The 20,357-nt window shown below is 53.7% G+C and overlaps 6 protein-coding genes across 6 annotated transcripts; 2 read left to right on the top strand and 4 right to left on the bottom strand.

Moving 5' to 3' along the window:
- The first annotated feature begins 349 nt into the window (after positions 1 to 349).
- Positions 350 to 3,682, top strand: B0T23DRAFT_119236 (uncharacterized protein). The gene has a single exon (XM_062832009.1). It carries the CDS (start codon positions 498 to 500, stop codon positions 3,255 to 3,257), a length of 2,760 nt encoding a protein of 919 aa, XP_062694273.1. The 5' UTR covers positions 350 to 497; the 3' UTR covers positions 3,258 to 3,682.
- Positions 3,683 to 3,832: 150 nt separating this feature from the next.
- On the bottom strand, positions 3,833 to 6,726 carry B0T23DRAFT_313895 (uncharacterized protein; the record flags this gene model as incomplete). The annotated part of the gene is made up of 8 exons (XM_062834769.1): positions 3,833 to 4,230; positions 4,443 to 4,520; positions 4,757 to 4,787; positions 4,948 to 4,966; positions 5,066 to 5,184; positions 5,274 to 5,465; positions 5,918 to 6,598; positions 6,658 to 6,726. 8 exons carry the CDS (start codon positions 6,724 to 6,726, stop codon positions 3,833 to 3,835), a joined length of 1,587 nt encoding a protein of 528 aa, XP_062694272.1.
- An 830-nt stretch (positions 6,727 to 7,556) lies between these two features.
- On the bottom strand, positions 7,557 to 14,161 carry B0T23DRAFT_119210 (uncharacterized protein). Its single transcript, XM_062832008.1, has 4 exons — positions 13,903 to 14,161; positions 13,760 to 13,782; positions 9,030 to 13,688; positions 7,557 to 8,967 (listed from the first exon to the last, which is right to left on the bottom strand). The coding sequence occupies exons 1-4, from the start codon at positions 13,960 to 13,962 to the stop codon at positions 7,788 to 7,790; spliced, it is 5,922 nt and encodes a 1,973-aa protein (XP_062694271.1). The 5' UTR covers positions 13,963 to 14,161; the 3' UTR covers positions 7,557 to 7,787.
- Positions 14,162 to 14,732, bottom strand: B0T23DRAFT_119209 (uncharacterized protein). The gene has a single exon (XM_062832007.1). It carries the CDS (start codon positions 14,656 to 14,658, stop codon positions 14,362 to 14,364), a length of 297 nt encoding a protein of 98 aa, XP_062694270.1. The 5' UTR covers positions 14,659 to 14,732; the 3' UTR covers positions 14,162 to 14,361.
- Positions 14,733 to 15,389: 657 nt separating this feature from the next.
- B0T23DRAFT_313117 (uncharacterized protein) lies at positions 15,390 to 15,629 on the bottom strand (the record flags this gene model as incomplete). The annotated part of the gene is made up of 1 exon (XM_062834724.1): positions 15,390 to 15,629. A coding segment is annotated over one exon (240 nt), but the record flags the coding sequence as incomplete, so codon positions are not given.
- B0T23DRAFT_119191 (uncharacterized protein) lies at positions 15,607 to 20,322 on the top strand. The gene has a single exon (XM_062832006.1). The coding sequence runs from the start codon at positions 15,881 to 15,883 to the stop codon at positions 19,871 to 19,873; it is 3,993 nt and encodes a 1,330-aa protein (XP_062694268.1). The 5' UTR covers positions 15,607 to 15,880; the 3' UTR covers positions 19,874 to 20,322.
- Positions 20,323 to 20,357: the final 35 nt, after the last annotated feature.

Raw genomic sequence — 20,357 nt, 5'->3', positions numbered from 1 at the left:
GAACCCTTCAACGCTTGTGTGCGCCGGCCACCGACATTGAATCTTGTCCCATACATCAACTTGCTGGTCGCGTGACAACACCTAACGACGGCCATTCCAGTCCACAACTCTCTCATCTTGACCTGGGACAACCACATTCGATCGCAACGAAGCCGGACATGTAAGTAAGCCCACCACCACTCCTTCGAGCTCCCAACGTCGTGCGTCTTCGCGAGCTGTCAAGAGCGCCCTGGTGCGCCAGCTGCTGCATGTCTTTGCGCCCTTGTCCCTTTCGCGTATTCCGGGTTACACTGAGGACTAAGGCTGACACACACATGGCAGACTTCTGCCGCTCTCTAGTACTTCTGGCTGCCTTCATGGCTGCCCACGAGCACTATAGAACAACCTGATATTCGAACTTCAAGGCCCCTTCATATTTTGCGACCGTCTGCAGGCTTATTGACGACATCTCTCCGAAAACATCATTCAGATTTATCCGGTTACGGTCTCGTCACGGAATGGATGAAGCACCGCCGCCTCCTCCGCCGCCCCACGGCAAGAATCCCAAAACATCGGCTGGCTCAAGTGCTCTTCCGCCTCGGAAATACGATGTCTTTATCATACCGGAGCACTCTGCTGGCGCGGGGTTTCTATATCTACCATCCTTGCAACCGCAGTGGAACAGCTTCTGTGCTGGTGTCATCTCCACCCTCGCTGCACTGCTCCTAGGGAAGGCGCTGACGCCGGCTTTTCTGTCATGGTGGCACAGCGGGATGGGCAGTGTTGGGCTGTCAGTACTCCTCGTGGTGGTAGCGGTGGGATCTTGGTCTCTCGGCCGATCTACAAGCAACGTAAAGCTGGGGTCGGGAAGCGACTGGCAAAAGACAACTGGCGAATCCGATGCCTCTGGGGCGTTCAAGACAGCGTCCCCTCATGAAGACTTCAAGTCTACGCACGCGCCGCCACCACGTCCCCCTACACCTCCCACGGATCCCGAGACTCCGGCCGATGAGTGGTCGCGTCCTTCGTGGAAGGAGAACAATGACGCGGAACCGGAACCACATGTTGAGCCTGAGCCGGAGCCGGAACCCAAGGCCAAGCACAGACCACAATCCCCAACACAAACTCGATCGCACAAGAGACCGCAGTCTCCCACACAGACAAGGTCACACCGGAGACCTCAGTCCCCTGTCCAAACTCGGTCCCACACCAAGTCCCAGTCTAAATCCCACTCCAAGACACAAGCAAGATCGCAGCCGAAACACCAGCCACCGCCAGAGCCTGAGCTTCGTCCTGAAGATGATCCGGATTACGAACAGGAGCCAGTGCCGGAGCCGCCTAGACATGAGTCCGTCGACTCTCAAGAGCCTCCGCATGGGCCTCCCACTCCTCTCGACCCTGAAAATCCAACCAAGTCGGAAGTTTCCTCAAAAGGCGCATGGGAAAAGGCGAGAGAGGAGACTAGAAGGCGGGAGGAGGAGCGTAAGGCCAGGGAAGCCGAACTCAAGAGGCGCGATGATGCAGCTCGCCGTCTGCGTGAGCTCCGAGAACGTGATGCGCGTGAGCGCGAGAAACGGGAGAAGGAGGCCCGTGAGAGGGAAGAAAGAGAGAGGGAGCGCAAGGAACAAGAGGCTCTGGAGAAAGAGCGCCTGGAGCGCGAGATTAGAGAAAAGGTGGAGCAGGAACTGCGCCAAAAGGCCGAATGGGAGGCCAAGGAACTCGCTGCTATAGAAAAGGAGCGATTAGCAAGAGAACGGGAGGCCAAGGAACGCGAACGCCAAATCAAGCTGGAACAAGAAGCCAGACAACGTGAACGGGAGAGGCTCCTGCGCGAGCAGCTGACGCGTGAGCGCGAAGCCAGGGAGCGTGAAGCCAAAGAACGCGAGGAAAAGGACCGCGAGGCCAAGGAGCGTGAAGTGCGCGAAGCCCGTGAGCGGGAGGAACTGAGACAGAAGGACGAGGCCATACAACGCGAGGAAGAAAGGAAACGGTTCGAGAGGGATCGGCAAGAGGCGAGGGACCGTGAAGTCCGGGAAGCCATCAGGCGAAGGGAACGGGAGGTTCGTGAAGCCCGCGAAGCACAAGAACAGAGGGATCGGGAGGAGCGCCTTGAGCAGCTTCGGCGAGAAGACGAGGAGATGGAAAAGGAGAAGGAGAGGCTTGCGCGCAAGGAAACACCGTATGCGATGCCAAAGGTTGGCGAAAGGACCAGCTTGTGGCCAAATGGCAGACCACCTTCGATTGTTACTCCTTCGGCCACCGCCTCGCAGACTTCTCATGCTTCCACCGCTCGTACTTCCACCCCGCGCGCATCGCCTGCGCCACCACACTCGCCCACAAAATCGCCCAATCCAGCGGCAGCGAGAACAGCATCACCAAAGCCCGCATCCCCCAGACCAGGTTCGAGTGCAACAGGCACTGCTGACGAGTACTCTTACCGACCATACGACAAGCCTAAAAACCCTGCCGCGGCCCGTAAAAAGTCGATCTCGGATCTCTCAGAGGACTCGTACGCTCAGTCTGCCACCACCAACAACACCAGCCCTCCGCCTTCGATGCGGGCTCCATACCACACTGACGATCCTGGCAAGATCGTCATCAAGGCCGTATATAACTTCGTCAACCAGTTTTCGAAAACCCCTGCCTCGCAGCTTATCTCCGGCGTCGGCACCGTAACCGACGGGCTCATCCTCCGCATCTCGACCGCAGGTCTTTTCGTGGATGACGATGTGCGCGGCGTTGCCCAACGAGAGTGGGACATCAAGGCCTGGACCCTTAAGCAGGTCGAGGTCTGGTGTCCTGTGCTCGCTGCTAGCTCCGCTAACGGCACAGGAGTTGCCTCGGGGGCCATCCCATCCTCACACCCGCTCTTCAAAATGATGCCCACAAGCAGCGCCATGCGCCGCGCGGCCGAGAAAGCCGCTACCAGGGCCTTCAATGGCGAGGAGGCCGTGGCCTACCTGAATGAATTGGGTACCTGCTGCAGTACGAACTGCCGGTTGGGCCTGAATGCTAACAGCTCGGGCTCTTCGGCGACTGGGTCGGCTGCTTCGCAAGAGGCGGACGGATGGAAGTTCCGAGGTCTGCATCTCCTTCGAACATCGATCCGCGATCAGGAGGGCAAACGTTTCTTGTTTGTCGTCGGCGAAGAGGAGGCGTGGAAGATTGCAAAGGGTCTTCAGTCGCTTCGGAGCGGTAGCCAGGCACGGGCTGTCGCGGTTTCCGGCTTCAGTGGGATTGAGGCCAAGGGCATTCTTGAAACACTGGGTTGGAGTTAGTATGTCCGGACCTGAAATGTTTGAGTAGTGTCGATATCGGTTAGCGATCATGTGAAGGATATGAGTGGTTTGACTTTGTTGATGGTTGGTTGTCCTGTCAGTTGAGCGATATACCCAAATCTTTGGCTGGCAAGTTTCTGGTTGAGGAGAAGATGGGCAATTAAGGGAGAAAATGTAATGAGGTACGATGCTGTATTTTGTATTTGAAAGGAATGTTCGAGTGATGATCACGAATTGCTTTGGTTGTCATTTGGCTGCGAGGCAACCTCAGATACATTCCAGTAAACATGAGACAGGACTTGATGCTACATCTGGTATTTGACTAATGAACATTCTTGAAATAAGATGCCATCTCAAATGAATTGATCATCGACGCTGTCGACTAATGGGGTCACACCAACTTGCCGGTCCGAAGTGCTCATTTATATGTATCTCAAAGTCTCAACTGGTTCCAGATACCCTTCTCAGATCTCCAACCCTTCCTCGCTCTCGTGAAGACAAGACAAAGAAAAGTACCTAGCCCTGAACTCCACCCACCAAACTCCCATCCATCCATCTCTTTCCTTTCCGTCTTCTTACTCCTTCAGCCCCCGCAAATCAACTTTAATATCCAACGAACTCTTCGCCAAAGTCTCCCCATTCCAGCTATCCTCAGCACCCTTCAATTTTTTCCCCTGCGCTAAAGTCACCGTGGCTATTTTCTCATCATCTTCTTCTTCAACCTCCTCCGAATACAACCACATCTCATGAGGATGAAGCTTTGTAGCAGCTCTTCCTTGAAGTTCGACTGCGGTGGGTCCATTCTCATCATTCCCGTCGTTGTTCTTGTCGTCGCTGTCGGCAGCAGCCATGGCGGTGGTGGCGTCCGCAGAAGAAGGAAGCGGAAAGCACAAGGGCCCTGGCTGGACTGAGGTCGGGAAACCTGATGTTGTGAGGGCTTGGGTGACGAGGGTGATAAGGGATGTGTCGGTCACTTTTGTTGCGGGGGGTGTTAGTGGGTGGTTTCTGCGGTGGAAAGGTGGTGGAAAGATGATGGAAAGATGATGGAAAGGTGGTGGAAGGGTAGGGAGGGTAATGGAAGGGTAAGGGAAAGGTAATGGAAGGGTAATGGAAGGGTGGTAGAAGATGGTTGAGGGAGGTAAAAAAAAAGGAGGGAGGACGATGGAGGTGGTGAGTGTAACTTACTTCGTGGTCCAATCACCGACGCAACGACAGGCGAATAAGTCTGTTCATCACCGAGCCATTCACCGGGGTTTTGCGTGACTATCATTGTGTTCGAAACGTGCATGTCAGTGATAAGAACTGGCACTAAGAGGATATAACGAGATTGAGATGAAGTATTCTAGGCGGTGGGGGTTGCTTACATGGTACCGAAAGCTGTGGTGTCGTTGTCTGGGGAGATAGCATGCTGAATTCCGCGCAAAGAAGGAAAAATCCAGTCAGTAACTCTTCACCCACACTGATAGGGTTGTTTCTTGATAGGGTCACGATGTACTCACTCCTCAAACACAAACATCCGTCCAGAGAACCCTATGATATGATCCCGGTGAAAACTAGTGTCCGGCATCACGATGATGGTATCGCCGGTACTATGACATGTAGCGGTGTCTGGCTTAGTCGCAAGGATGTGCTGCTCGAACCAGTCTCGGAATATCTTGACTTGGTTTTGCAATTCTTTCTGCTGCTCTACGTGGTCACGGGCTGAGGACCTGTTGAAACCGTCAGTTATACTTTAGCATTGTGTTTACCTTGATTTGGTAGCGTTGATGATCTGTTGATGGAGGGAAGGACGTAAATAGGTAACTTACCAAAGAACCTGCGCCTCAAGATCAACAATCCCGCGGCTGAAATGGAATTTTGCTTGGTAGTCTTTTCGGAAATTGGCGTATTCGTGGTAGTGGCTTAGCTGGTATAGAAATCGTGCGGTCTTTTTGAAGCATCATGAATTTGGTTATTAGCCCAGGGTAGTGGGTTAAGAATTCAACTTTGAAGACAAAATAAAAGCTCTGAGCGTACCTTACTGAGAAAGAAATCTATGCCACTCTTAACCCGGTACTTCTCCCACTCTTCATCGAGATTGATAGTCGTCCTATCCACGTTCAAATGGCGTTCGAGTGCATTGACGAATACATCCATTGCGTATTCCGATTTCTCGTCCTTGATATAGTCCAGATAAAGGATCTTTTTCACGTTGCTGCCGCTTGACTGCTTTGTTGGGGCGGTAAGAGGAGAGAAGGTATATTCGGCAATGGTTGAGAGGTCGTGTAAACTCCGACCAAAGATACCCACGCTGTCATATGGTCCCGGGCTTGACTTGTCGTGTTCCACCGTCAACGAACGTCGCAAACCATAGAGCCCATATCTCTTCCCCGATTCTCGTACCGCGCTGTCCACTGGGTTTTTTTGAATGAAGCCTTGTAGTTAGCTAAGCCGCTTTCAATTTTCTTTGCATCCAGATGAGACCTGTACTCACCATTCCCACCAACAGCATACTCAAGCCAACCATACCCAGCCAAAGCAGACGCCGAGCCCACCCCAGTCCCTCTACAATCAAAGATATTCCCCTTCCTCGCCGCCCTTGGGTTAGCAGGGAAATGCGTCTCCGGCCACATAGAATTTCCAATCCTCAGCTGGCTAGTCTTCGTCTTCCCCACCAATACCGCTCCCTCTTCTAGCAGCCTCTGAACATAAGCATCAGTCTCCGTGGCGGGCGGGTAGGTGTCCACGTAGGCTTTGCAAGAGAGTGTGGTTTGTGTGCCTAGGAGGGAGAGACCGTCTGTTAGGGTTATACGTTTTCCCCGGATTGGACTTGGTCTTTTTTGTCCGCGGGTTGTGAGGCGGGTGTAGTGCCGGCTGGGAACGGGAATCGTTTTGGACATGCTGTCTGAAGCCAGGAAGGAGACTGCTTGGAAACCGGAGGGGTTGTGGACGTCGTTGGGGATCATGCCGTAGACGAAGGCGTCCTGGGTATCGGGGTATAAGCGGTAGGCTTGATGGAGGTTTGGGCCGCTGAGGAAGTAGGGGCCTGAGGGGAGATTATCGTCATCTTGGGCTTCGGGGTTGTCTATGCTGGATATTGGAAGGATTGTCTTTTGTAGGCGATATGTTGCTTTGGACGGGTAAGAGCTGTCATCCTTTTTCTCCATGAATAGGTTTCTACTGCTGTCCTTCGATGGCTTCTCGACTAGGATGTCAGTGAAAGTGGGCGAGCATACATCGTCTGTCTCGACGTAGTACTGGAGAAGCTGGCCGATTTGATCCGGTGTGCCGTTGAGCTCTTCTTCGGTCAGGAGGAGCACGGGAATCACTTGGTCGGCTTTGATCGGTGCTTCTGTACTTCCCTGTGAGCAGCATCAGTATCAATCTTGCAAGGGTGTGTGAACCAGAGAGGGCGACTTACCAGAACTTGGGGGTGCAGCAGATACTGCATGCCATCGACCTCGCAGGTGATGAGATTGGGAACCGACATCTTGATTTACTAGACGCTTCCCTGTGAATCCTTTACCAATTCTCCTCAAACGAGGATGTGATGGAAGATGAGTAGAGGCGATGGAGAAAAGATGAAGTGAAGTAGAGCTGAGACTATGCTCGATGATGTGGAAGCGGGGTTGGCGTCTTATAGCGATACTACTGTATCAGGGGACCTATCAGGTACCTGAAATTGGGTGACAGCAGCCCTGAGATAGTGTGTGGTACCTGATGCACTGCCACCTCACAATTGTTTCTCTCCAGTTTCGTTTCACCCCAGCAGGTGTCTGGTGGTTACTTTGGTTTCTTATAAACCATCTCAACATCTTTACATTGACGAGTTCAAGTATTCTTTGTATTCCAAGTATATATAGAAATACATATTTTTACCACACCATGCTCGTGGTGAACCAACCCATGCCTCACCCCTCCAACTCCGCAAGTAAACAAACCTCCAAACACCCTTGCTCCTGATCATCGTGGTCATCCCCTTGTCCCATGACATTGTCACTATCTTCCGACAAGCGAACCAACAGGCGGTTTCAGGGAGCAAGCGAGAGCTATCCATAGGACTCACTTCAGATAAAAGGCATTCTATCATGACGGTATTTCGGTGTGTGTGTCGAGTGTGCCCGTTAATTTGTAGGCGATGCCGAAGGGCGGCTTGAAAGCTGGCGTTCCTTCCAGTCTCGATAAGTGTAGCTTCCTCAAGTTGGCGATGACTTGCTCCTTTGGAGTCTCCCAATAGACCATTCCTATGTACCGGCCTGGCAGGAAACCACAAGCCGGTTGGCAACAGCAATGAATGACTTTATGAATGGCCAGCAAAACTGGAAAACCCCTGTCTTCATATCATCTTCCTTACACAAGATATCCAAACACTCAACTAACCTAACAATGAGTGAGAATCAGAATCCAAATGCTAATAGTATATCCGCTTACAACGACCCGACAACCCGGCAACCCTTCAAGCATAACAATCTTAAATCAGCCAAAAAAACCAGCCATGTACTCCAGACCGAAACAAATCCCATAATGCAACATCCGCATACAACAGCTCGCTCACTTCCCATCTCCTCCACCCAAAGCTCCCGCCAAATTCATCGAAGCGTACGCATCCCTCTTCCAGCTCTCATCCCCACTCCCAGGTCCATCATCGTCATCATCGCTGGTGATGGGATCGGCATTGACGACTCTGAACCCTCCCCTCTGTCCTTGTCTGCCTTCTACGCCTCCGTCGTTGATGTCGTGAACAGAGGAGAACCCAGCATCCCAAGCGCTGAGTTGTGGATGGCCATTTACAGCTGGAAGGTGGATTTGTGGGGCACCGCTTGCGGTGGGTTGTTGTTGTTGATACTGTTGGTGAACCTGGGGCGGGTAGCCTTGATAGACTTGGTTGTTGTTATACATGTCCTGGCCGTGAACCGGTTGTTGGTATCCCTGATCGTAAATCGGAGTCGGGAGTTCACTTGGTTCGCTGTCGCCGAAGCGATCAAAGTCCGCCAACTCATAACCGTGCGCCGGGGGTTGTTGTCGCTGGGGATACATGGAGCTGATCCGTTGGCGCGTGGGCGTCTGGTCTGCATCGCCGTACCCTTGGTAGCCGCCGTATTGCCCGCTGCGGTTGGAGTAGGTGATTGATCCTCGCCTGCCATCGTTACCGGCGGGCAACTCCACTGGTCCGTGCTGCTGTTGTTGGTTGTGGAACTGCTGCTGGCTTTGGATGCTAAGGCTGGCCATGTCCTCCAGCACTCGCGCTTGCTGCTCGGCCTCCCTTTGCTCGAGGATCTGAGGCGCGGGCTCGACGTTCCGCAAGCTGCTGGATCCGGCACCCTGGGATTGTTGTTGCGCGCCTAAGCTGCGGTGGCTGATTGCCATGCTCGCGCGATGGGCAATCTCTGGAATATCTGACATACTGCCGGGATGGTGACCGCCGCCTGATTGCTCGCCAGAAGACGTGCCTGGAAGGCCGGCGGCGGTGGCGCTGTCCATGTCCTTGATGGCAAACTGGGCAATGGTGCGCATCTTGCGACTCACCCAACCAGCGAGGATCTTGCCGCGTTGCTTTTCACCAAGACGTGAGCGGGGGAAGTCGCCCTTGTTGACAAATGCGACAATGTCGGCGATGATTTGGTGCTCGTTGAGGATGGCGTTGACAATGACTGGGACGATGGAGGCAAGGTAGGCTTTACGGGCTACCTCAACTAGGACCACCACAAGTCCGCCTGCCTGGAAGACCGCGCTGTTACATATCTGTTAGTATTTTCCAACATAACGCTGAATTTGGAAGTAACGAAGACTTACCAGCCACCCGGCACAATGACCCTATGACACCTCTCAACTGAAGCCTCAATGTCCATTGGGAAGTGACTCAAGCCATTAATCTCAAACGTTTCACCAATGCTTCCCAGTACGAACAAAACCTGCATGTCCACGAGCGCACCTCCTGGGCCAATCGGCTTGCTAACATTATGTAAGAATCCAAGATCGCCGGTCCTCACATAACGAATACTCGGGTCTTCAACCGTGCGACCGTTGAATCTTTCCACGTCGAATTGGTCCTTGGAGCCATAGAACGACGTTACGCAAGCCTCCGAGTCCACCCAGATCTCACCATATTCACCATCACTGCACAGCATCCTGCTCTCCGGGTTGACGATGGCAATCTGTGTGGACACTGGTACCATGCCGCTGTCTTGGATAACCAAAGCCTTGGGATCCCGTAGGGGATCCGTCGGATAGATGAGACCTTGTCGCAGGGCTTTAGGATCCAGGTGAAGTTCTATCGGCTCGACGCACATGTACGACCGGGAAGCGATCATGGGGTTCAGAACATGCGAGTAGACTGTGTTGATGGCGGTACGATCCAGGCCGGTAGCGTCGAAGTGGACACGAACCCTGGTAAAAAGGTCAACGCGAGGGCGGGATTCGCACGAGATCATCATGTTCTTGAGCTCGTGCAGCGTGAAGCCCTTGCCGGGAATCATGCTCATGGCGTGGTCAAGCATCTGCGGGGTGGCGTAGGTGTCTTTAATCTTGTACCGAGAGAGGATGAGGAAAAGAGAGACGGGATTCTGGGCAAACTCAACAGGGGAGAGTAGGTAGGTAGGCGTGCCAATGTAGATGCCCATGAGACAAGTGTGGATGAAGCCTAGACCTGTGGTACTACGCACGCAGCCTAGGACAGGGCGAGAGCTGGACATCTGGCACGTCTCCTTCTGTACCTTGCACATACCCAGGATGGTGTCGTGGCTTAGCTGGACTGCCAGGCGCCGCTGATCCGGTGTCCAGTATGTCCAGATAACGACGGGATAGCCTGACTTGACCCATGACGGGTCAACTGTGATGCCTAGATCGCGTAGACCACTGTTCTGCTTCGGCGGTTTGCTGGTATTGTAGACGTTCGGAACCTGAACCTTCAAGAACTGAGCCGACTGCTTGATGTGCTGTGCAACAGGCTTCGTCTTGAGCAAGTGGTCTACATCCTGGTTAACCAAGACAGCCTTGACGCCATAGTCCGCGACCAGATGAAGGAAGGCAGGGACATCTTCGGATAGACGGTTTTGGTCCATCGGCGCAACGGGGATGATAATGGCACCAAGGTTGATGCAGGCGTGGACGGCAAAGACAAACTCTTCGGAATGAGTGTACATGAGAACGACATGGTCGCCAGCCCGAATCTTGATCTTGTTCCTCAAGTATAAAGCAACTGCTGCTACCTTTGTGTCGAACTTCTTCCACGTGATCCCCTTGCCTTCCTTGCCACGACCATCAATGGTGCAGTACGCCAATTCCTCCGGCTGCCTTGCCACTCGCCATTGGATAAGGTCTGTGATGCTGGAGAAGTTGTTGAGAGGGGTCGACGTCCTGTCGTCAATGACCACCTCTCTCCGGTCGATGCCCGAGTACTGTTTGTCGGCAGGGGCAAGAATCTGTTGTCTGGATTCCGAAGCCATAGGAGACCAAATGCCGCCGATTGGGTCGACACCGATGGGCAGGTTCAGCACAGCATGCTCAACGGCAAACTTAACATGCACACAAGGAAGATTACCCTGGTCGAACTCCCTCCTGCAAAGCATGTTGCCAATCTCCTTGCGGCCATTTTTCATCACCCGTGGGAGAGCATTCGGTGCGGTGATCATGACACAGTACACACGAAGGTGATGCTCTTGCATCAGCACATCCATGCACCTTTCGGCCAGCGAGTCCAAGAGGGCCGTGTCCAGCTGCCGAGGCGGTCCTCCACTCGTAGCCGGAGCTGTAGAGGCAGCTTGGGATTCAAGGACCACGACAGGTAAATGTTCCTCGTTGACAAACACGTCAAACGCTGAGCAATCAAAGATCTTGGGTACGTTCTTCATGATGCTAACAACCATGTGCTGCACAAAGAAATAACGATACTCTGCCACCTCGGTTCCGTGTTCAACCCATTCCACCTTTTGCCGGATACGATCCTCGTACAGGCCAAGCACGAAGACCTTGCCCTCTATAACGGTGCCTAGCAGACCAGTTCGAAGATACTCCAGCTCGGTCGGGGTCGGAAGCGTCGAACCGGGCTCGAATGTGAAAGGTCGAGCATGGAAGATCTGTTCAGTGTGCTTTGGCAGTGCCCAGAACCCACCAGACAGTGAGGGAGAATCGACCCAGATCTCTCCCACAGTATGCGGCGAAGCGAGGAGGCCAGTCTCCGGGTCGACAATAGCAAGAGAGGCGTCGGGAATCGGGTAGCCAAATGCGCCAACGCGAACCGTCCCTAATTCGCTGCTAGCCTTCTTGCTAACATCTGCGCCTATTGCCACAACCACCACCTCATTGGTTTTCAATGCCTCTCTATCGAGTAGCACCTCACTCAGTTCGTTCTTTGCACGGTGTTCTGCTGCCGCGTTTACCGTCGTCCCACCCAGCAGACTTCCGTAACCATTAGAGGTAGCAGGCTTCTCCTCTTCGGTATCCTTTGGGCTTTCAGCCTCCGACTCCGTATCTGACTCAATCTCCAGTTTAAGCGGGCATTTCATATTCTCCTCGCCGCCCACCCAGTCCCGGACGCTGATGATCATGCCTCCGTGCTCCGGGAGGCACAGCATTGGGGCGACAACCTCACGTGCTCGAGGATTCCGCAACGGCTTGAACCAACGGTCGGCAAGGAGCTCATTGAACTCGCCATCGACTATCAAGGTGTCTATCAGGCACAGCTTGACGGACGAGAAGTTGGGCTCCATGCCCTTTTTATAGTTCCGTGTTGCCATAGGGTCGACCTGGTAGTCATATGCCGCACGTTTGAGCCCAGGATAGTCGGCAATCATTAACGTCGGACTGTATTTGGTAATAAGGTAGGCATAAAGACCGGGTACCTCGACCGCCTTGTTTTCGAGCCAAATGGTGGTGTGCCCTCCGTACACGGCGAACAAGACTCCCCAGATCATGCCGACGCCTTGGCGAGGATCCAGATATGAGAGCAAGGTTTCGCTTTTGGTCGCACCACGACTTACTAGATGGCCATTGGTATCGCGCAACGTCGTGTTAAACGTGTCGCCAGGCTTGGAGCCCGGGGCGGTAGTAACTATGGCGCTCAGGCAGGCCATCTGATGCATAATGGTACGGTGGCTGAGCACAACTCCCCTAAGATCACCCGTTGGGGCCCGAGAGAATTCAATGTAAGCCAAATCGGGTACTGACAAAGGGGGTAGCTCGTCCTTTTTCTTCTGGCTGTAACTGCCAAACTCGTTGGTTTTCCACCACTCAACGCCCTTTGGCCAATGGAGCTTTTGCGTTGTAATGTCGCGCTGGAAGGCTTTGAGGTTATTGTCCGTAGTCAAGGCCAGATGCGCCTGTGTGGAGGTCAGTATGACGTTCAATTTTTGATAGTCCTGAAGCTCGTTAATGGGCACAGCGACCACGCCAGCAATAAAGCAGCCCAAGAGGGCAATGGCAAAGTCAATGATTTCCGCATCACGGTAGATAAGCGCAACGCGGTCGCCGCGGTATAGGGAGCTCTTGTCGCGAATGACTTGGGCGACCTTCTCGGCCCTCGAAGCAAGCTTGTCCCATGTGATGGATGCGATCTCCTTGCCCTTGGCGTCCAAGACCCAGTACGCTCGCCGGTTGGGAAGGTTACGACCTCGGTGGCGGAGGACGACAGCAATATTGTCAAATGTAGACATTTCTTTGCGGGGGTCGTGTGGGTCATATATCGCAAATGGGACTTCGCGTGGCTCGAGGGCTTTCTGGAATTGGATGGCCCCCCCAGGGGGCAGGTATTCATTTGCCGGGAGCATAGGGGGCGGCACAGCAGCGGTGGGCGAAAAGGCATCGCTGGAGGAGTATCTGTGAGGGCCGCCATAATCACCCTGGAGTTGCTGCTCGTGGGCTTGCTGCCCTGCGAAGTCGGAAAAGTAGGCCTGCGAATTCAACAAAGTGTTGGTCCTCCCATCATAGGGATTCTGTTGTGGTGGTGGTGGCTCGGCATAGTCGCCATGTTGTTCGGGGTTGAAGGCATAGTCTCCTGACACCATGGTCCCCGACCTTGTAGAGGTATCGTTGGGACCAGGAAAGAGGAAGAGGGAGTCGTGTCGCATAGCCGGGCGGTGATCAGCCATAGGGCCACCAGGCGCAAGCAAAGTGGCCGAATGCGGCTCCTGGAAGGAGTAGGTAGACTGAGGGCGGTAGTCGGAGAAGGCCATGGATTCCCGGTGGTCAGAAAAGGCCATGGACTCCCGGTGGTCAGGAAAGAGGGTGGAGTCTCGATGTTCGGAAAAGGCGACTGAGTCGCGGGAGGGCGGGAAGTTGAGAGAGGCGCTGCTCAGGCCAGCACCTGAGAGGACGCGTTGGCGGTCGTTGGAGGCACGAGACGTGTTGTCGGGGGGATGGAGCCGAAGGCCTCCGGTTGGGGCTCCCGCCGGCTGGGAGTCTGCAGGAGCAGCAACGCCATACTGAGCAAGCAGTTGTGCCCGTCGCTTGTGGTACCTGGAGAAAGAAGAAGGGCATCAAGGTCAGCGGACGATCGAAAAATACGGATAGCCGGTGGATGTGCGCACCCTTTCTCTGTAATATCACCCTCCTACAATCAAGGCGCAAGTTGGTCAGCGTCAGGTCTTTGTTTTTTTTCTTTTCTTTTTTTCTGTTTTCACAGTCTGTACACGGTCCAAGTATAGAAGCGGGGGATCTTCTCAAAACACACCTCCAGCTCCCTCTGTAGCTCGTCCAGCTTCGCCTGCAGGTCGGGGTTAACCGCGGCCATGTTGGGCCAAAGTGTATTTCACGGGTTCCTTGCGATCGCGCTTGGGGGTATAGGACAAGTCGCTTGCTGGTATGTTGGTGGTCGGGCGGACTGAAGTGGAAGGGCGCTCGACTGCGCCCAGCAAACGAGTGGCAGGTGTTTCAGTATGGATAGAGGTAGCGGGAGAGAGAGAGATGGTAGCGAGCGAGCGGTTGCGATTGAACGGTGTAGGGACACGATGGCGGCGACACGGAGAGGTCGGAACCTGAAGCGAGAAGTGGAAAAACCCAAGTCTGATTCCAGGACAATGAAGGCCCAGTGTACGTAGTGTACAGTCCGTCGCAACCCAAGTTGAGGGTCCCGTCGCGTTGTTCGTGACAGAGGGAGAGTGAGAGAGGGGGAAGTCCAAGATGGAGAATGTCAGATGCAAGGCAAAGTCGGTCTTGGCAGTCGAACGGATACGGGCGCTCCGGGGTGTGTGTGTGGGTTGAGGTTGATTCGAGTATGGAAACGGTCCGAGTCGACCTCTTTTTTCCTCGTATACACTTGGTGTGGTCGGGAAATGGTGCCGTCGGGTTGTGCCGTTGGTGACCGCAATGGAGCTGACTGCCGGGCAACAAGTAGACTAGTGTACAGAGTAGTGTACCTTGGGTTCCTACGCGATGAGGACGGGAGGAGTCGTGAAAGCATGGCAATTGCCCCTAGAGTCAAAGGCATGGATAAAAGATGGATGGAATTTCAAATGGAATTGGCGAGTGGACAAGCCCCCGGAGCCCGTTAGCGGTGGATTCAGGTCCGGTGCACCAGTGAGTCCATCCATGTGGTCTGGGGAACCTCGAGTTCGTTGTGCAAGTGCCTTCCTCCTGTCGTAGGTGACGTAGGGGGCCCTGTCGCTGAGTGAGCTGTGTGTAACATTACTTACATACCAGGTACTGTACTTGTATGTTGCTGCCCTGGGTTCCAAGGACGGCCCCACCTGGAATTCATCTGATGCCCACTTCCACTGATGAGGTTAGGTTGGTAAACCCTTTGCCAAGCCCCAGACGATAAGCACTGCCGGGAGCCGCTCCCGCAGCGTCTTATCAGCGGAGTCCTTCAGCCGGAGAATTCCCCACCACAAATTGGGAAAGGAACAAAAAGCCTTGCAAATTTCTGCCGCACTTCTTCCTGGGCTTCCTTCTCTTCCTTTTCTCCTCCGTCGTCCTCCTCGTCCTCCTCCCCCTCCGTGAGAAAACCAAGCACGGCCGACCCTGTCGCCGCCGTCAACATTGTGTGCCAGCCACAATGCTTGTCCAATATGCTGGCATCGTTACAAGTGGTAAGTCGACATCACATCGTTACAATTTTCATTCTTTCCCCAGTGGCGTCCGTCCATGTCGCCTTCATATGATGAAAGCATACGCAAAATTCACAGACCTGTTCTGAAAAAAATAGTGTTGAGAAACTGCTTAGCTCACTGATTCCATCCTCCATTCCCTTCCCTTCTTACTTGCACCACCACTCTCGCGTCTACTTTCGTTGCGTGTCAGAAGGCATATAGCTAACAGCGTCCTTCTCAAGATCATCATGGCCACCTGCCCGATACCGCTGGTCCTCGCAATGTGGCGTTGCCGTCCGTCTTGTGCGAGACAGTCAGGAGTGGCTGCTACAATGCCGGCACTCTCATTGTCTCCCGCATGGTTGCCAATTCCATTGTCAACGCCATTGTGGCCTCGGTCTCGGCTGTCTTTGCTTATTGTCAAGGACCTCGTTATAGACCCAAAAATATACCCTTCCTTTGTCTTGATCTCCAGCAACGCTTCTTGTGAATCCGCCCCATCCTCGTGTGTCCATATATTAACCTCCCTCGCCCAGCACGCCCTTTATGCCGTCCGTGCAATTTCTCTCAACTATATTTCGTTTTCGTCTTTATTTCGCAACTTTTTACCCATAAATCGCAATGGCCTCCCCGGAGGAGGATCTCTTCGGAGACCAAGAGGTGGAGGATATTCTAAACGCAAGAGGCAATGACGATGGAGCCATGTCACTGGAGGACGAGTTCATGGCAGCAGAAGAGATGGAATCGAATACCCCCGACGCTAATGGCAACGGCAACGGCAACGGCAACGGCGATGGAGCTCATGGTGCAGCCACGGCTGATGGTGGTTCGCAACAGTTCCCCCATGACCAAGCACCTATGGCCCCATCAAGACAGAATGACCCTGCCCAGGCTGGTAACAATGACCAACATCTCAGCCCACACAGTCAATGGGTAGCTGCCGCTCTCACTAATGCTCTGCAAGAACACCCTCATGCACAAGGGTCCATAAATCCATCTGTTCAAGATGCCACTTCGCAGGCGGGTGGTGTATACGACATTCCCATTGACCCACTTTTGTTCGCAGCCAGTCAAGAATGGAATTCCCAAGCTGTTCAACAAGACCCATTGACGCAAAATCCCAATCCAGAGGCGGCCCCTGAAACCTATAGTAACGATAGTAACGGGGTTATAAAAAATTTCCTGCGCGAAGAGGGTTTTGGTACTCAGTTCCAGCCCACGACCTCCGCGGCCCTTGAACAAGCACCCGATGGAGGCCTGGGCCAGTATCCAGCTCCTGGCGGTAGTGTTGACGACTGGCAACAAAACGAGTTTAATAATGATAATCTTAATTACGACCTCGAGGCCATGGAAAATTTCCAGGCTCATTTGGGGCACATGATTCCTCAGCCAGGAACAGAGGCGGACGGTTTCAATGGTGAGATACAGCCCGCCGCCCCTGCAGCTCCTGAAGGTCTGGGTCAGTACCCAGCTCCTAGTGGTGGTAGTCACGGCGGGGAACAAGACATCGTTAACCAAGGGTCCAATGATGAGAATTGCGCTGGGATTGAAATCTCTGTTGAAGGAACATGGCTACCAGATAACCTAGAGGACTATTGGGGTGGTCAACAGGGCGGTCAGGTGCCAGGAGCGGCAGGAGGGGATGGTTTCAATGCTCACCAGATCCAGCCCGCTGCCTTCGCGGCCCCTGAGCAAGCAGCTGCTGACGGCGGGCAACAACGACAACAACCACAACAGCAACCACAACAGCAACCACAACAGCAACCACAACAGCAACCACAACAACAACAACCACAACAGCAACCACAGCAACAACCACAGCAACAACCACAAGACATATTTAATAGTAATCAGAATTTTGGTGGTGCTTCTGTTTCCGATGGACATATCCAGCAATATCCCTCCCAAAACCAGCAATTTGCTGGCTCACAAGCTGTTCCAGAAATCGTTATCCAACAGCCTTCCTCTGGAAATCAGCAGTTTGCCGGACACGCCAGCCAGTTCAACAATGGATACCAGCAATTAGGCGGCGCACAAAGTGGTCAAGGACAAGGAGGCACAGGTGGACCGTTTAACAATGGAGGTCAGCAAATCAATGATGCTGCACAATATGGCCAAGAAGAAGCTGCTATCGACCTCCTTAATTTGGGCGGTGCACGAGCTGGCCAAGTAGCCGGCGGTGGTCACTCTAACAACCAAGGCCAGCAACTCAACAACGGACCAAACGGCCAGAGAGCTACCGGTGGTCTCAACAACAACGGGTACCAGCAAGTGGGCGGTGCACAGATTGGTCAAGGAGCCGGCTATGGTCAGTTTAACCATGGAGCTCAGCAACTCAACAATACACAAAATGGGCAAGGAGGCGGTGGTAGTAGCCCATATCACAATGGAGGCCAGCAGCAATTGGGCGGTGCACAACTTCAAACTGGCCACGGTGGCCAACATCTCAACAATGGGCAAACTGGTCAAGGACAAGGAGGCGTGAGTAATCCTTTCAGTCAAGATAATCAACAACTTTACCAGAACAATGGTATGCAATATGGCCAAGGTGTCGGTGGCCAGTTTAACAATCCTGGAGGCGAGCATTTCAACAACGCACCAACTGGTGGCCAAGGAGCGACCAGGAATGGCCAGTTCAATAATGGAGGCCAGCAACCCAGCCGTGCACCAACTCCTCAAGGAGACACAGGTGGCTACTCGAGTCCTGGAAATCAACAATTTAACCATCATAGCGGTATGCAAAATCGCCAAGGAGGTGCTGGTGGACACGTGAGCCCCGTGAATAACAACCAACAGGCCGGTCTGCCACAGGCTGCCGGAGGTGTTAATCAGCACCTTTTCCCCGGGAATCACCTATTTAACGGTTCACCATATGGCACAGGAGGTGTTGTTGCCCAGCCTGGCTCCGGAACCCAGCAATTTCCTGGTACACAATTTGGTGTTTCGGGAGGTGCTAGCGGCCAACCTCACCATGGAACCCAACCACAACCTGGACATGGTAGTGTCACAACACAAGCAGTCCAGAACAACAACAGCGGAGTTCCAGATCCCAATGCTGCTCACCTGCCGCTTATAGGATCTGCTCCCCCAGAACCACGCCTACCTCCTGTGGTGACCCTTCCCGTTTTCCCGCCCGGTACTCCGCAACCAGACAGCTGGGTGGCTCCGGGCTCCGGCAATGAAGTTGTCAAGATTCGAGCCATGAAATTCCGCAACCAATATGGTATCCATCCCCAATCCGTGTACTACTACAGAGCGCACACGCAGCCCTGGGGCACCGAGTACGGTCGACCGAGCGCGAACTTGTTCGCCTATGCCAACAGCCAGCCATTAGCCAGGGCCGAGCTAGTAGCTTCGAAAGTCTACACTGCATCGCAGCTTTCCCTGTTCTTCCGAGGCGAGGGTCATCCGAACAGGCCCAACAGGCACTTGACCTTGTGGATTCAAAACGTGCCGCTCTTGGTCTCGGATCGGTACGCACAAAAGGAATCAGGAAAATGTAGGTACGAGGACTGCGCGGCGAAACCCGCCTACACGATTATGAAGGGCTTCCACCGCATCGCCTTTGACGAACACTCCCATCACACCGGCGACTACTACGACCCCTACAACAACGCGGGCTACATGCACCTGTGGTGTTTCGAGAAGGCCTTTGACGCCGGCTATCTCGTCTGGGACGTACAAGAGCGGCCTCACTTGTACGGCTTCCGCATCGAGGCGGATGTGCGCCACCACCGGTTCGAAGAAAAAAACAACGCCTCCATCAACCGCGACCACAATCTGCACGACACATACCGACAGTGGAAGAACGAGCAATGGGAGCGCTACGTTCAAATACGACACCAAGAAGCTAGAACGGGCCAACGCTACGATCCTTACCAGTCTGTCAATGGTATCTCCATTGACAACCGTCTCTGGAGACGGCTGACAGACAAACATATTGCCGAGGAAGTCCCCGCGCGCGCAAGAAACCGCGCGAACAGGAACGTGACGGGCAACACGATTGACAATCACAGAGGGGATCTTGAGCAGTTCCAACGTGCTAAAGATGAGGCGAAACCAGCGGCGCGGGCGGCTGGCAGCGGAGGTCAAAAGGGAACACGTGCAGGCCCTTCAACTCCCAAAAGGAAACGTAACAGCGCTGCTGGCGAGGACGAAGAAGATGAAGAATACGAAACTCCAGGCTCCAAAAAGTCACGCACCCAAAATCACACTCCAGGTTCCATGGGCCCACCACCGCCATCCACCCCGCGCCGCAGCACCCGCCGCGCCTCCCAAATCATCGTTCACGACCTCAACGAACAACTCGGCACAGCCGGCGAGTCTCCTCTCACCCGCTCGCGCGCCACGTTTATCGGGCAACAGCTGAACCAGCTCCCTGAGCACCTGCAACAAGACGTGATCAGCCATGCGCCCCAGGCGACCTTGCAGGCCATCTCGCCTATCTTGTTGCAGAACTGGAGGCCCGAAGACTGGGGAGCAGTGCTCCAGGAGAGGGTGAGCAGGATGACGCCGTATCATCAGGGGCTGTTGGCTGCGTATGCGGAGAAGACGGAGAAGAAGGCGCAGTTGGATGGGGGCACGGGGAAGAGGAGGTGGAGGAGTGATCCGTGAGTGAGTGAGCCGATGACAGTCGACATGAGTGAGCGTGAAGGGTCGAGAGAGGATTGCTTAGGTAAGTCCTTCTTTGTCCTTCTTTGCTTGCTGCCTTCGATCGATGTCGGCTTGCCTCTACTTCTTCGCGGAAAAACAAAGACGAGTGAACCTCAATTCGACGGTGCGTTGTCGAACAGCTCATCGTCGCACTTTGGAGAGCATCAACTTCCTCCGTACGCCGTTTATCTTTTGATATGTACTACAAGTGTCGAACAAAGCATATCACGAGTTTCTTGGATACGATTATGAATAGGACATTATCTATACGCTGTATCAGAGCGTAAGACGAGATATAATAGGATAGATAGAGAAAGGACGTTGGGTTATGGACATAGATAGATACCTACGCTCTGCATATACATTGCAATGACAGATTTCGGTGCTGGTCACCTTGAACAACGAACACTGAACTTTAAACATTGAATATTAAACATTTACAGAG

This window comes from Neurospora hispaniola (genome assembly GCF_033458365.1).
Source record: "Neurospora hispaniola strain FGSC 10403 chromosome Unknown B0T23scaffold_3, whole genome shotgun sequence".
In the NCBI taxonomy this organism is placed as follows: domain Eukaryota; kingdom Fungi; phylum Ascomycota; class Sordariomycetes; order Sordariales; family Sordariaceae; genus Neurospora; species Neurospora hispaniola.
This window is presented reverse-complemented; position numbering and strand designations above follow the sequence as displayed.

Excerpts from the sequence above, each read along its gene's own strand:
- B0T23DRAFT_119236 (XM_062832009.1), top strand. The coding sequence starts at position 498 with ATGGATGAAGCACCGCCGCCTCCTCCGCCGCCCCACGGCAAGAATCCC.
- B0T23DRAFT_119210 (XM_062832008.1), bottom strand. The coding sequence starts at position 13,962 with ATGGCCGCGGTTAACCCCGACCTGCAGGCGAAGCTGGACGAGCTACAG. Across the intron at positions 13,689-13,759 it reads GGTGATATTACAGAGAAAGG|GTACCACAAGCGACGGGCAC; the intron begins GTGCGCACATCC and ends TTCTTTCTCCAG. Across the intron at positions 8,968-9,029 it reads GTCATTGTGCCGGGTGGCTG|CGCGGTCTTCCAGGCAGGCG; the intron begins GTAAGTCTTCGT and ends GATATGTAACAG.
- B0T23DRAFT_119209 (XM_062832007.1), bottom strand. The coding sequence starts at position 14,658 with ATGCCTTTGACTCTAGGGGCAATTGCCATGCTTTCACGACTCCTCCCG.
- B0T23DRAFT_119191 (XM_062832006.1), top strand. The coding sequence starts at position 15,881 with ATGGCCTCCCCGGAGGAGGATCTCTTCGGAGACCAAGAGGTGGAGGAT.